The sequence below is a fragment of the Cebus imitator genome, unplaced genomic scaffold (assembly GCF_001604975.1).
Source record: "Cebus imitator isolate Cc_AM_T3 unplaced genomic scaffold, Cebus_imitator-1.0 Scaffold179, whole genome shotgun sequence".
NCBI lineage: Eukaryota > Metazoa > Chordata > Mammalia > Primates > Cebidae > Cebus > Cebus imitator.
In genome coordinates this window covers 3,262,311-3,275,161 of record NW_016107494.1, presented here as the reverse complement: position 1 = coordinate 3,275,161, position 12,851 = coordinate 3,262,311, and the positions used below count along the sequence as shown (strand labels likewise).

General features: G+C 50.2%; 2 protein-coding genes across 6 annotated transcripts in view; one reads left to right on the top strand and one right to left on the bottom strand.

Moving 5' to 3' along the window:
* The window catches only part of CACNA2D4 (calcium voltage-gated channel auxiliary subunit alpha2delta 4), a 129,964-nt gene extending 123,616 nt beyond the window's left edge, over positions 1 to 6,348 (top strand). For all 4 annotated transcript variants that reach the window (XM_037744588.1, XM_037744587.1, XM_037744586.1 and 1 more), the window contains 4 exons: positions 586 to 703; positions 2,575 to 2,687; positions 2,975 to 3,057; positions 4,584 to 6,348. In XM_037744588.1, coding sequence (XP_037600516.1) covers positions 586 to 703; positions 2,575 to 2,687; positions 2,975 to 3,057; positions 4,584 to 4,688 — 419 coding nt within the window. In that variant the 3' untranslated portion in view covers positions 4,689 to 6,348. The remainder of the gene's footprint in view (positions 1 to 585; positions 704 to 2,574; positions 2,688 to 2,974; positions 3,058 to 4,583) is intronic.
* Positions 6,349 to 11,247: 4,899 nt separating this feature from the next.
* Positions 11,248 to 12,851, bottom strand: part of ADIPOR2 (adiponectin receptor 2) — a 96,141-nt gene continuing 94,537 nt past the window's right edge. The window contains exon 8 of one of the 2 annotated variants that reach the window (XM_037744585.1): positions 11,248 to 11,568. In XM_037744585.1, coding sequence (XP_037600513.1) covers positions 11,440 to 11,568 — 129 coding nt within the window. In that variant the 3' untranslated portion in view covers positions 11,248 to 11,439. The remainder of the gene's footprint in view (positions 11,569 to 12,851) is intronic. The other variant, XM_017545421.2, reaches the window with a different exon arrangement.

The window sequence follows — 12,851 nt, the reverse complement described above, 5'->3', positions numbered from 1 at the left end:
TCCCTGTCCCAGGGAGCTAGGGCAAATCACACATACCCCAAGGAGCCCTGTGCCAGCGGCTGTGCCTTCTGGGCTTCAGCAGCCCCAGGCCTGGAGCCCACCTGCCTGGCTGCCCCTCGCCCCAGGCACTCAGGCTTGATGGGTGGAGTGTGGGCCTGGCAGAATCGCCCAGGAGCTGCATTGGGTCTGTCCATGGTGAAGGGAGGGGTGGTGGGCCTAAGTCCCCCCAAGCCACTCCTTGGTGCCCCTACAGCCTCTGCTGCCCCCTCAGATCCCCTCCTGGGATCTGAGTGCTGGAAGGAGCCCTGGAGATGGTGCACTGCCCCCAGCTCACAGTGAGGCCGGGGTCCCTCCACGGGCCCTCCCCGTGTGAAGCCACCCTCTTCAGAGACTCCATGTGCCTTTCCCCCCTTCACCCCCATCCACTCCTCCCACATGCACCCCGAGAATTGCCTGAGGAGGGGCCATCTGCAAATGGCCTAGGGTGAACACTGCGGTTGCTGGGAGTGCTGATCGAGGTCACCCCAGGGCAGGCCCTCCAAGGCCCCTTCATTGGTGTGATGCCCTTTCTCCGTCTGCCTGCAGCACACAAACAGAAGAAGCAGGACCAGCTGCAGCCCTGCGACACGGAGTACCCCGTGTTCGTGTACCAGCCGGCCATCCGTGAGGCCAATGGGATCATCGAGTGCGGGGCCTGCCAGAAGTGAGAGCCCGGGGCGCCGCTGCCCGGCCAAGTCTAGGCGGGGCCTGGAACCCCGGGAGGAGGGGCCGCCTCTAAGTACAAGGCCGCAAGCCCAGGGTCTTCCCCCACCGGCCGCAGGAGGCGGGAGGTCTGAGGCGGGCAGGACGGCTAGGGACCCGGACAGTCGGATGTGCTGCCTTAGGCGGGTGGGGAGAGGCGTCCCGAGGCCAGACCCTGTGTGGCGAGCCCACCCCACCGAGGCCGCAGGGGGCCCCAGGCGTCTCTGCGCGGCGGCCCTCCAGCGGGTCTCCCTCGCCCCTGCGCAGGCACCGGACGGGCCCAGGCGGTGCCAGCGCCTGCGGCTGAGCTGCCAGGGGAGAACTCGGGAGGCAGGGGAGGTGTGAGAAGAGAAGAGACAGTGTGCGCGGTCCTCGGCCGCTGGGAACCCGGGCCGCAGCCCCGTCAGGCCTCCTGCTGGGTGGAAGCCGCCAGCTCCCTCTGGCCCTAGCCCCGGGGAGGCAAGGAGGCCGTACCGAAGGGTCTCTCCGACTGCCCCCGCCCCCCAGCCCGAGAAGGCCCCCACCGTGGGAACGCAGCGGCCTCCCCCAGGGTCGCCTCAGCCAGGTGTGCGGCTCCCCAGACGGTCCCTAGACCCCCAGGCCCGCGGCAAACCACTTAATAGCGCGGCACCTGCGGCGCTGGCATGGGGGTCCCATCGCCCCTCCCTGCGCCTCATGCTGCGCGGGGTTTCACCGGGGTGTACGCAGGGCTGAGGGTTGGGACTAGGGTCCCCGGTGCATTTAGCGCAAAAGCTCAGTAGAGGACAGAGCCAGAGGTCGGAGTGAAGCCAGGGCTTAGAGTAGACAGACCTGAGCTTAAAACTGGCTCTGGGCCGGGCGCGGTGGCTCACGCCTGTAATCCCAGCACTCTGGGAGGCCGAGGCGGGCGGATCAGCAGATCGGAGATCGAGACCATCCTGGCCAACCTGGCGAAACCCCGTCTCTACTAAAAATACAAAAATTAGCCGGGCGTGGTGGCGCACACCCGTAGTCCCAGCTACTCGGGAGGCTGAGGCAGGAGAATCGCTTGAACCCGGGAGATGGAGGTTGCAGTGAGCTGAGATCGCGCCGCTGCACCCCAGCCTGGGAGACAGAGCGAGACTCCATCTCAATAAAAACAAAACAAAACAAAACAAAACAAAAAGCTGGCTCTGCTCTTCCCCACTCCTGACCGTGGGCAAGTGACTTCGCCTCCTCTAGCCTCCGTTTCCTCATCTACAAAATGGGCACCACAGCGGCCTCACATAGAGCTGTGAAGGTTGAGTAGCCGTGGCTGTGGTGTGCACGTGTGGGTGTGTGGACCACCCACCCTGGGGAGGCGCTCGGTAGGCGGCAGCTGGGACGGCTGGGAGGCGGTGGGCGGGCTCCACCCCACCCCTCGCAAGGCGGCCTCGCCGAGGGCGGGACCACTGCGCCACCTGGTGGCCAACCTCCAGCACTGCCGCTTCGCCCAGGCCCGCCCCCACCACCCTCACCCAAAGCTAGCGTGGCCTCACCCGCCCATTTGCTCGGGATGGTCTTGATTTACGCCTGCTGGCCCTGCATATATTAATAACAACTCTTTGCACTCTCCAAAGCGGCCCTGTTTGGACTTCCTCGCCTTCTTCAATCTGCTAGGAAAGGGAATACAGCAGCAAAAGCTTGTGGGGAAGGCCAGCAAGACTGAGCCGTTGCCCAGGCCCCTTCCCATAGCTGCCGCTGACCCACCCTGCCTCATGGTTCCGGGTTTCCCTGTTACTCCAACTCCACACTAAAGTCTCCAGAAGCTCCCTCCCTAGAAGCCCTTCTCGTGGTGGCCACCGAGCCGTCCTCGACTCCCTCTCTTTGCTGCAGGGTATTTGTGGTGCAACAGATTCCCAACAGTAACCTCCTCCTCCTGGTCACAGACCCCACCTGTGACTGCAGCATCTTCCCGCCAGTGCTTCAGGAGGCGACAGAAGTCAAATATATCCTGCAATCCTCCGGGATGTGTGGGGTGGGGGCGGGGGCTGTAGGAGGTGCCTGTGGGGCTCCGATTTTGAGCAGCGGGGCCAGCCCCCATCACCGCCCGTCCGTCCTCCACAGGGCTCGTTGTGTGTTCTCTAATCCTTCCCTGGGCCCCAGTGCTGTCTCCTGACCTCGAAGCTGCTTGCAGGGCAACTGATGGCACCAGGGCAGGTTCTTCCAGACCTTGGTCCAGGCTGCAGAATGGGCTCCGGTCCTGAGATATTGACCTTAACGGTGGCTTCTGCACATAATGCCTCTGTCAAATGTGACCGGATGCGCTCTCAGAAGGTCCGCCGGCGACCAGACTCCTGCCACGCCTTCCATCCAGAGGTGCGGGCTGAGGCGGGTTGAGGGTGGGCTGGATCTTCACCCCCGAGCCTTCTGTGCCTGGGCCTGTGCCCCTGCAGCCAGGAGCACATATGGATACCAAGGGGCACCCCTGTGCCTGTGCTTCCTGGGGGAAGCATTCATGTTTATGCCCTGTGACACTGTGATAGAATAAGAAGCATATTTGGTCTTTGTCCTGATTCCTGGCAAGCTCCTAAAACCCTTGCTATTTCCTGAATGAGTAGGGTGACAGGTGCATCTTTTATTACAGTATTTGGTCTTAGTCCCTGGTTCCTGCACAGGTGTCTTTAAGACCCCTGGAATGATAGGGGGTCTTTGTATGCTAATTAGATGACTGGTGGCTGGGGGCCCTAGGCAGCATGGGGCTGGTCACAGGATTGGAGGGTTGGGACTTTTGGCTCCAATCCCCTGGCTTCTGGGAAAGGAAGGGGACTGGAGATTGAGTTGATCACCAATGGGCAAAGATTTAATCAATCATGCCTGCCGAAATGAAGCCTCCATAAAATCCCTGAACGATGGTGTTGGGAGAGCGTCCAGGATGGTGAAGGGGTGTGAGAGCTCTGTGCACCCCATGCCTTGGCCTGTATGTCTCTTCCTCTCCGCTGCCTGAGCTGTGTCCTTTATCATAAACTGTAGTGGTGGGGGAAGCACCTTCCTGAGTCCAGTGAGCCACACTAACACATCATGCAGCCTGAGACGGGGTCATGGGAACCCTAGATTTATAGCCAGTCTGTCAGGACAGGAGACCAGGGTCTTGCAATTGGTATGTGAAGTGAGGGCCACCTTGTGGGACTGAGCCCTGTAACTTGTGGGATCTAATGCTAAACTCTCGATAGTGTCAGACTTGAACTGAACTACAGGACAGACATGCAGCTGGTGTCCAGAGAGTGGGGCAGGGAAAACGTTTCACATTCACATTTGTTGAAGAGGTGGTGTGAAAACATAGCAGAGCCCCTATGTCATTAAAATACAAAGTCAACTGGGATCCAAGGTGCTTTAACAAAGAGCCACGCTTCCTAGGGTTTGGGCCCTGGGTGAATTAGAATGCCGTTTTCCCGTCTTGCCTGCATTCCCACTACACTTAGGTCTGAATGATCTGAGCAATGTGAAGAGGCTGTCATGTGGATAACAGTCGTAGTGGCTGGTATGGATCCTGAGCCAGGTGCTTCATACACCGTCCAGTCTGTTGGGCAGGGCTGCCCCGAATAATCCCCATCAGAGATGCTCCCAGAGTTCAGGGCTTTCCTGAAGCCATTCTGAGAGGGTGATCCTACAGCCACTCCAAGCCTGGGGGCCAGTAGAGAAGGCTGATCTCCCCTCCCAGCCTGAGGGGGCAGGCTCTGCTTTTCTCCCAAAAGGTAGGGGCCTAAGGAAGGTGGCAGTGCTTCCCCGGCTTTCTGAAACTCCCCTTTCCCCAGGATTTTGGCCCCCATTAGTGGTGGAGGCCCCTCTCTTTTTGGGGTTCCTTCTCTGAGTGCTGCCCTCTCACCTCTGCTCCGGGTTCGCAGGAGAATGCCCAGGACTGCGGCGGTGCCTCAGACACCTCAGCCTCGCTGCCCCTACTCCTGATGCCTCTGTGTGCCTGGGGGCTACTGCCCCAACTCCTGAGGTGACACCACCCAGCCTGACCTGTGTTTTGGCAAAGCGATCCCTCCAGAACCATCCCAAAAGCCAGCACGGACATGGGATGCAACTAACTGCAGTTGGGTCACCCCCAGACCAATGCTCCTCTCAATCCTGGCTCCTGCCTCCGGAGAATGCTGGATGGAACAAGAAACCAGTCACCTGGCGCCACCTGCAAGATGCTCAATGGTGCCCAATACCATCCGCCCAGGTCTCAAAAGGAGCATCCTTCTAACCTTCCTGTATCCTCTGGGGAAGCCAACATGAGCTCAGCTTGGACCAAGACAAAATAATTTAGTTCCTCCTATATGCCAGAGTCCAGACCCAGCCAAAAAAGGGTCAGATGCTTCTGAGTGGTCTCCAGTAGAACCCAAGGACTTCCGAGCACTGAGAAAAAGCAGCAGAATGAGGCCAATTGCAGAGATGAGGCTAAAGCAAGAACATGCCCCAACTAAAGCATAGATTCCCCAAAGGAGGCTCAAGGTGGAAGGCAAGGCAGCTCACTTTACTAGCTGCTGCTCAAAAAAGTTTTGACTGTGTTGGGGTGGAGGGGTGGAGGTTGGGTAAGGGAATGGTAAAGACGAGAAAGATATGAAATCCTTTTAGGAAATATCGACAGGGCTGCATCTGATGTTTTGGGAAGTTGTTATTGAAGAACTTCCCAAAACTTCTTTACAAAGCCCTAACTTAAAGGAAAGTTTGCATCTATGACAAGGCAGTAGGGATATCAACTGCTGCATGGAAATTGATGTGCATTCAGGGGACGGCAAAAACAGCTGTAACATAGTGAAGAAGAGCAGTCCTTGTATTCTTTTTCTGGCCACTGATTTACAAAAGAATCCACTTGACTCTGTCCCTGGGGTGAAATCCTTAGGATTGGAACTTGTGGGAACATTCCAATTTGCTAAGCAGGGTCCACTGGGAGGGAAGCTGTATCTGGGAACTCACCCCCAGCGCACACACATCTCCCCCAGGGTCCCAAGGCCCTGCAGCTTCCTCCCCCCTCCAAACCCCAGGACCTGGATCCCAGGAGATGACAGTCTCCACAGTGAGGGCAACATTAAGGGCAAAACCATGGGGAAATTCAGGAGAAGCCTCAAATCCTTCCGTTTAACCAACCCCAGTGATGAGCTTGGATAGTATGTGGGGCTTTGGGGGCCCTTCCTGCTGCTCCTCCATCACCCTCAGTCTCCACACTTTAAAGTACAAGCTGTTCAAGTCTCCTACCAGCAAATAGCCCTAACTTCCCTCTAGAGCAGGCCAACGCTGTAAAACACACATTATAGATTACAGGATGTCACTCTTATCGTCCTGTCTTGCAACAACCCCGTGAGGGCAGAATTAATGCCCCCTTACAGCAGAAGACATTGCAGCTCAGAGAAGCCAGTTTAAGTGGCAGGATAATGCTAGAACGCTAAGGTTTACATGTACCAAATAACATGTTTCAGCTCATTCCATCCTCACAACAGCCCCCTGAAAGTGGGTACTAGCATTAGTACCATGTTATAGAAACTGCAGGAGAGTTGAAAATTGCCTCGAAATTATTGGAAGAGTATGGTGAAGATTGAATGTGATATATTCATGTAACATGCTTGAAACTGCCTGGCATATAGTAAACGCTAAATAAATACATGCTAACTGCTATCATTACGTTACCTTGTTTCATGGAGGTGGGGACAAAGAAATTACAATTTAGATGCCAGGAACAATAAGGTGTCCAATAGGCCCAGAGGGGTTAAGAAGGCAGCAAGGAGCTCTTCCCAGTCCCTGGGCCACCATTGCTGAGTGTGGCAACTATGTGTCACGAGGCCCCACCTGTGCTGCACACAGCAGGGTGAGTACACCCTAACCCTTGCCCTGCCGCTTCCTGCCAAGGCTGTGGCCGCCCCACCTGCTGTTCATTCTTTCGCATTAAGACACTCCAACTGCATTTAACCCCAACTACCAACTAACAGAGACTGACCAGCAGTGTCTCTAGGACAATAACCAACCCAGTGTTATTTTTTGGAAGGCTTATCTTCCCTACCCAAACAGGAAAAGCACTTTCATGCAAATTTATCAACTCTTAAAAAGGCAAGCTTAGGAAGCTGGAGCAGCTTCTGGCCTTGTTTTGTCGGCTTCCTCTGGGTCCCATGTCTCTGCATGGCCAAGGGGGCTGTAAGATCTGGGAATCCCTTTCAAGACCATTGGAAGGAAAAACCACTTCTGATAAACCTTCTCTACCTTGGAGAACAGAGTATTCTCTTAAGTTTTGCCTTCGAAGGTCAAAACAATTCCTCCTTTTCTTTTAGCAGAACCACTAGTGGACAGCAGGTGGCAGCCTGGCTTACGCTAAAGCCCAGTACCTGCTCGGAGACACGAGGTTGGAACCTAAGTCATTTAATAGAGTGAAGAATTATTGAAATTTTAGCGTTGTACACATTTGAAGGACCAGGAACTCAAAGATGCTGTCAGATCCTCCTTCCTCAGTATCAAGGATATGTTAACTACTAAATCTACCCTAATAATGTTGTATATTTTAATAGAAGAGCTTTCAGGGAAAATGCTTCAACCATTTCATAATGCTCAGTGAAGTTTTGGTTCGGGGCGGGGGCCAAGAAAGTGAGCATATCGTAAGGCCAGAAAAGTAAACGAAGTCCACAAAAGGAAGGAGTTGGAGCAAGGGTCTGGCAGAAACCCCAATCACTATGGGAAATTTGAGGAAATGATCTACAGGAGCAACAGCATCTCAGCGAAGCCTCTAGAGGATGCATCGCTGGCCTCTTTTTAACAGAACACCAAGGCTAGAAAAGCAAACGGCCACTTGCCCACGCTACATGGCAAATGGCACAACCAAGATCTGAAGCTACGCTTTTCATTTCCAGGTAGTGTAGCAAGGCAGGGACGTGGGACAATAGGATGGCAGTGACACGAGGCTGCATGCTCGGGCATCTTCTTTCCTGCCCCTCCCTGACCCATGCCATCAGCAGCAGCCCTACATGAGTGAGCCAGGCTGGCCTTGTTTCACCACATCGAACAGATGAAGGCAGAACAGATTTGTACATTAGATAGGGTGTTGGGGGGCGGCGCTGGCTAGCAAATGGTTCATGCCCTCTGAGGGAAAGACAAAATGAAACACTACAATTAATGCAGAATATTCAAGAAGTGGATGTTGTTTCTGGGATGATTTTAGAGTAATACTACCCAGAGGCTTCTCTCGGCAACCGGAGCCCTAGCACTCTGTAAAGTCAGAATCCAAACTTATCCTTAGCTACCTCCTCTACAACATGCACGTAACATCACCTGAGTAACAGGAGCCATACAGACAGCTTTTAGTAAGAGACTAGGAAAAGACAAAGTGGTTTATTAGTAGGCTTCAGCTTATATTGTTTGTTAAAAGCAGGAAATGATCCAGTGTCCATACCCAGATAACGTATGGGACACTAAAATTGTATCTATAATCAAAAATGAGAATTCAGAGTAAACATAGTCCCAATATTGAAAATTCCCTTCCAAAAACTAAATTTACCTAAGGCAAAAGGGTTGGCATTTCCTTTTATTTCAAAGACCAATTGAACCAGATCCTCTTCTAACATAGAAGGGACTAGGTTAATGAGCCCAAAAACCTTTAAGTCAATGTACATGAGACTTTTTAATCAGAATAATAAACTTAAGTACAGAAAGAAATGTTTTCTTCTTGGATTTCCCCTTCACTCTTCTCCAATACAGTGCTGGCACTACATTCTTAAACTTCTTAAGCTTCAGTTTCCCCATCTATAAAATGAGAGTGAAAATAATCCTGACTGGCTCAAAGGGGTGTGATTATGATCACATGACATCAGCAGTTCTCCAACACATCCTTTGGCATCAAGTGTTACATCAGAGACTATTTTTATAAACTTCAATAATAAATTGAGAACTGTCCCTTAGAGTTGCTCTCCCCTCCATTCTAAACCTGGTCCAAATCATGATGAAATCTTGAGTTAGGAAACAGGAGTTGGGCATAAGCATTTGATTTGTGCATCCCAAATGGGAAGTTTCCAAAAGTTTCTTAAATCTCAGTGTCTAACTTACAGCTTCAAAAAAGTGTCAAAAGCTAAGGGGAGGTAAGCTGAATAGCAATAAAAAATACACAACAGAAGTTCACATTTCATTTGGTTCTTTTTATTAGAAATTGAGAATACAGCAAGTAGGGAAATCCCACATCAACGGAACCATCACACAGATCCCCTTCTGGAACCCCAACCTCCTATGATCCCCAAAAATGTGCTTTGTGGCTTTAGCAATTTATAAAGGGGAAGAGGAAAAATACTGAAAAAGGCCACTATTTAATGGTGAAAGAATGAAGCTGCAGAGGTCCCAACCAGCCTAGGGCCAAAAAAGAAAATTAAAAATCTGCACAGAGCAAGCAAGCCTCTGACTGCTGAGAGTAAGGCATTCAGGCGCCAACCTGGTGAGAGTTCTCAGCGAGCACTCAGGACAAGTGCACATGAGGCTGTTGGTAGTGAGTTGCACGTAGACGCACACATAGAAATGGGCACAAACATGCCCACATACACACCCAAAAGAGGGAGATCTTCCTGGATTACACATCAGTGATGTTAATTTCATTTTTCCGAAGGGTTTGTGCTATGTTGAACCAGATTCTTCCAGCTTTGGGGTGTGGGTGACTGCGCCCAGAGGCTGCTACTTCTGTTGGTGTTGTGACAGGGCTGCATCTATACCCTGTATCCCCAAGTGCATGACCGAAGAGCAATTCTGGCTTCTGATATGTGCTGTTGCTCCCATGAAACTAAGTGGGCTTCTGTCCAGATGGCCACTGTCCTATTGGACTATGCTTTCTCAAAGGGATTAATACTGTTTTTTATTCTGTCAGGCACTGCACCAGCTCATCCACTGAGTCTTTTACTTGGTTCACCTAGCACCCAGGGCAATGACCCTATCCAAAATACTCAAGATCTTCTCAACTTCTACACTAGATTCTTCCTTCCTGGATCCCAGCTTTTGCTGGAGATTGGAAGGGGAAGGGAGGAAAATAACTTGAGAAAACTCTACTGAGTAAATAGGAGACCCTTCCCATATTCCCAAACACCTACTGAGGATGCCAATCCCCATGCCCAGGGCCTCACCGTTTAGTTCTAATACCCACAATCCTAGGATATAATGGGGTCATCCCAAGTCTTTGACTTGAGTCTAAGACTCAAGTGCTATTTGGGGGGTTCACCAATGGGCTAAGATCAGAATTCCATGAACCAGATCCTTTCCCTACCACTTTCTCTTGACACTGTATCAGGTAGGCCTGGGACATGAGCCATCGTCTTGTACCTCACCCCCTGGCAGTAACATACCATTGTCTTCAAAATGCCACACCATACTATCCCTGCAAATTGGGGTTCAGTGAGTGCTGACAACTCCGATGGGTACTGCACCTGGCTTTAAAAGAGTTCTGCTGGCTTTCTTGTTCAAGGAGGGCCGAGATGTCTGTCACATCTAGCTAGGCTTTCCAAGACAGTGTACCAGAGGTAAAACCCCTCTTTCCTAAATCCAAAGGAGGGTCTCCCAATCTATGTAGATGAGCTCAGGAGAAACCTGGACACATCAGAATCTCATTTGTGGCTGGTTCCATGACAAGAAGTATAAAATATTTCTATTCCCTCAAGGAGGAAGGGTACTTAGGGCAGTGATTTTTAATAGTGGGAATTCTGAGAGTGTTCCAGAGCTCCACAGCAAGGATATGGAGAACTGTCACATCCCTCTAGTAAGACTAACCATAAAAGTGAGCAGGATGCCAGGAAGCAATCGGATCAGCCGTGCTAATGTTTCTGGAGCTCTTCCATGGTCTCCAGTGCCCCTTTACCAGCTGGTAAGAGTGCAGAGCTCTACAAGTCTCTCAAATGACAATGACACCCTAACTAGAGACTTTATCTAACACATATTGGCAGCCATTCATGTGCTGCTTCCACTGAGAACACACATACCACTCCCTTCTACCTCAGGCCCTCCAAAGGCTCTCAGGCTTAACAGTGGTCATGTGATCACTGGGCTAGGGCTATACTCTCTGCCTCACTAGGGTCCAAGGTATGTCAGCCTTTAGAAGGCACCTTGGTGCACCAAGACACTGTACATTCTGGGGCTATCACTTGATCCCCCTACAGTCACTTTTGTGCAAAATTCAAACAGTGTGTGGTACCTGCATGTTTCATTCTATACAAAAATTCTCCCTCCCTCCCTACCCCTATGTTTTAAACATTTATATAAAGTCTTAAACAGTAAGTTAGAAATCTTATTTACATTAATTTTTTTGTTCTCCCAAAAGAGAATTTAAAATCACACTCCCACCCCTTATTGGATATAAATGTTCACCTAAATTGGTTTGTATTATTTTATATGGAAAGAGAAAGGGAGAAGAAGAACCACCAGCTAAACTGTTTCGCCATCTTCTACAAATAAATATGATATGGATCAGAAGCCAGTTTGCCAAGGGTCTTGCAGAGCCCACAATCGGTAGATCCCAAGAATAAGCCAGGGTTTGGGCTGTGTCTCCTGTCCTCCCAATTGATGCACTCTGTCCTTTGAGGTATGATTTATTTTTGTTTTTCTCTTCTCAGTCATGTACCACACAGAGCCCCTGGGCCGTCACAAAGCCCACGAGGGTGTCAGAGTTTTGGGGCTCCTCTGGTACTGGCATCAGTAGCCAGCAGAGAGGCCTGCAAATGCTGCAGGACCTGGTTTAGGGTCACAGTCCCTGGCTACTGGTAGGTATCACAGTGCATCCTCTTCACTGCAGCCCCCGCCGATCATGAAACGAAACTCCTGGAGGTTTGAGACACCATGGAAGTGAACAAAAGCTCCAGCAACCACAAAGATATGAAACAGCTGATGAGAGTGAAACTGGAGGGAAAAAAAAGAGAGAAGTGGTTAGAGAAACCCATACATTATTAAGACTGCTAAAGATTCTTAGAATCGTTTAATCGTGGTTTAAGCTGAACAGAAGGCAGGGAATGGATATGACAGAGCTCAAATTCGAGATGTCCACAGATCCTGGAATAACCATTAGGTGTATCACATTCTGCTGAGCTGAAAGCCAGCTGTTCCCAAAGAAATCAAGGTGCTACCACTAAGCTCTAGACATCTAGACATAAAAATCTACATACTTAACACTGGAACCAGTGGCAAATGACAAACAGACTCTCTCGCTAACAGGCCACAAAGATCCCAAGGATCCCTTGACACCTAGCCATGGGCTACGATTACACATACAGTCCTTTTCCTACCCACTGCTGATGGACATTTTGTCACAGACAAGAGGACTAGAGCTATGGTCATTTAAATGTTGCTCTCTGTTAGAAAAACTAAAGAGGCTTCCAGGATCGAGTGTGGAAGGTCACAACATATGGTCCCTAGAGTTTCTCCTTCAGTGCTATGATTCTGAAATTTCATCAACATAATGTATCAAAAGACTACGCAAACAGGCCCTTTTACTTCTCAAGTCAGAAGCTGGTCTAAAGCCTGTGACATTATTTCTGGTTTTACCTATTCTGTTGAATACTATTTCACATCTCAAGAAGGGTAATCAACAGCTCACTGCACTTCAAAAATTACACTATTCTCTCATTATAATCTCAAAATGAAAAAGTACAGTGGCAAAGCAGTATTTATCAAGAGAAAGATACTGATTTTAGAAGCAAAAAACTAGAAGAAATCAAAAGTCACATCCCAAAGGATGCTCCTTAGGACACCAAAAGGGATTAATTTCTCCAAAGCAAGGGGATAAAGGGCAAAAATCCCTCCATACCAATGTCAAAATTATGATGATGCAATCAGAAAATTAGCTGATTTGAAGCTAAAAAAATTGCTTAAGTTCAAGATCATCTTCATTTTACAGAGAGCTAAACTTTGAAGATGAGATGATCAGCTTAGTCTATAATAATCAGCAATAGTCTGATGAGCAGAATCCCAAAGGTCAGATTTCACATTAAGCAGATTTCCAATTTTGTCATGTGGAAAATGTTTCAGGCCCTCTTCAGTTACAAGTTTTTCCATCTCTCAGTGCCTTATATTTTCTTTTCCCCCTTCTTTATCCTCCCCTCTTACCAATAACCACGATCCAGTTCAATCCACTTCCCTCTTCTTTGCAATCCTTTTTCTTCTTTTTTTTTTTTTTTTTTTTTTTT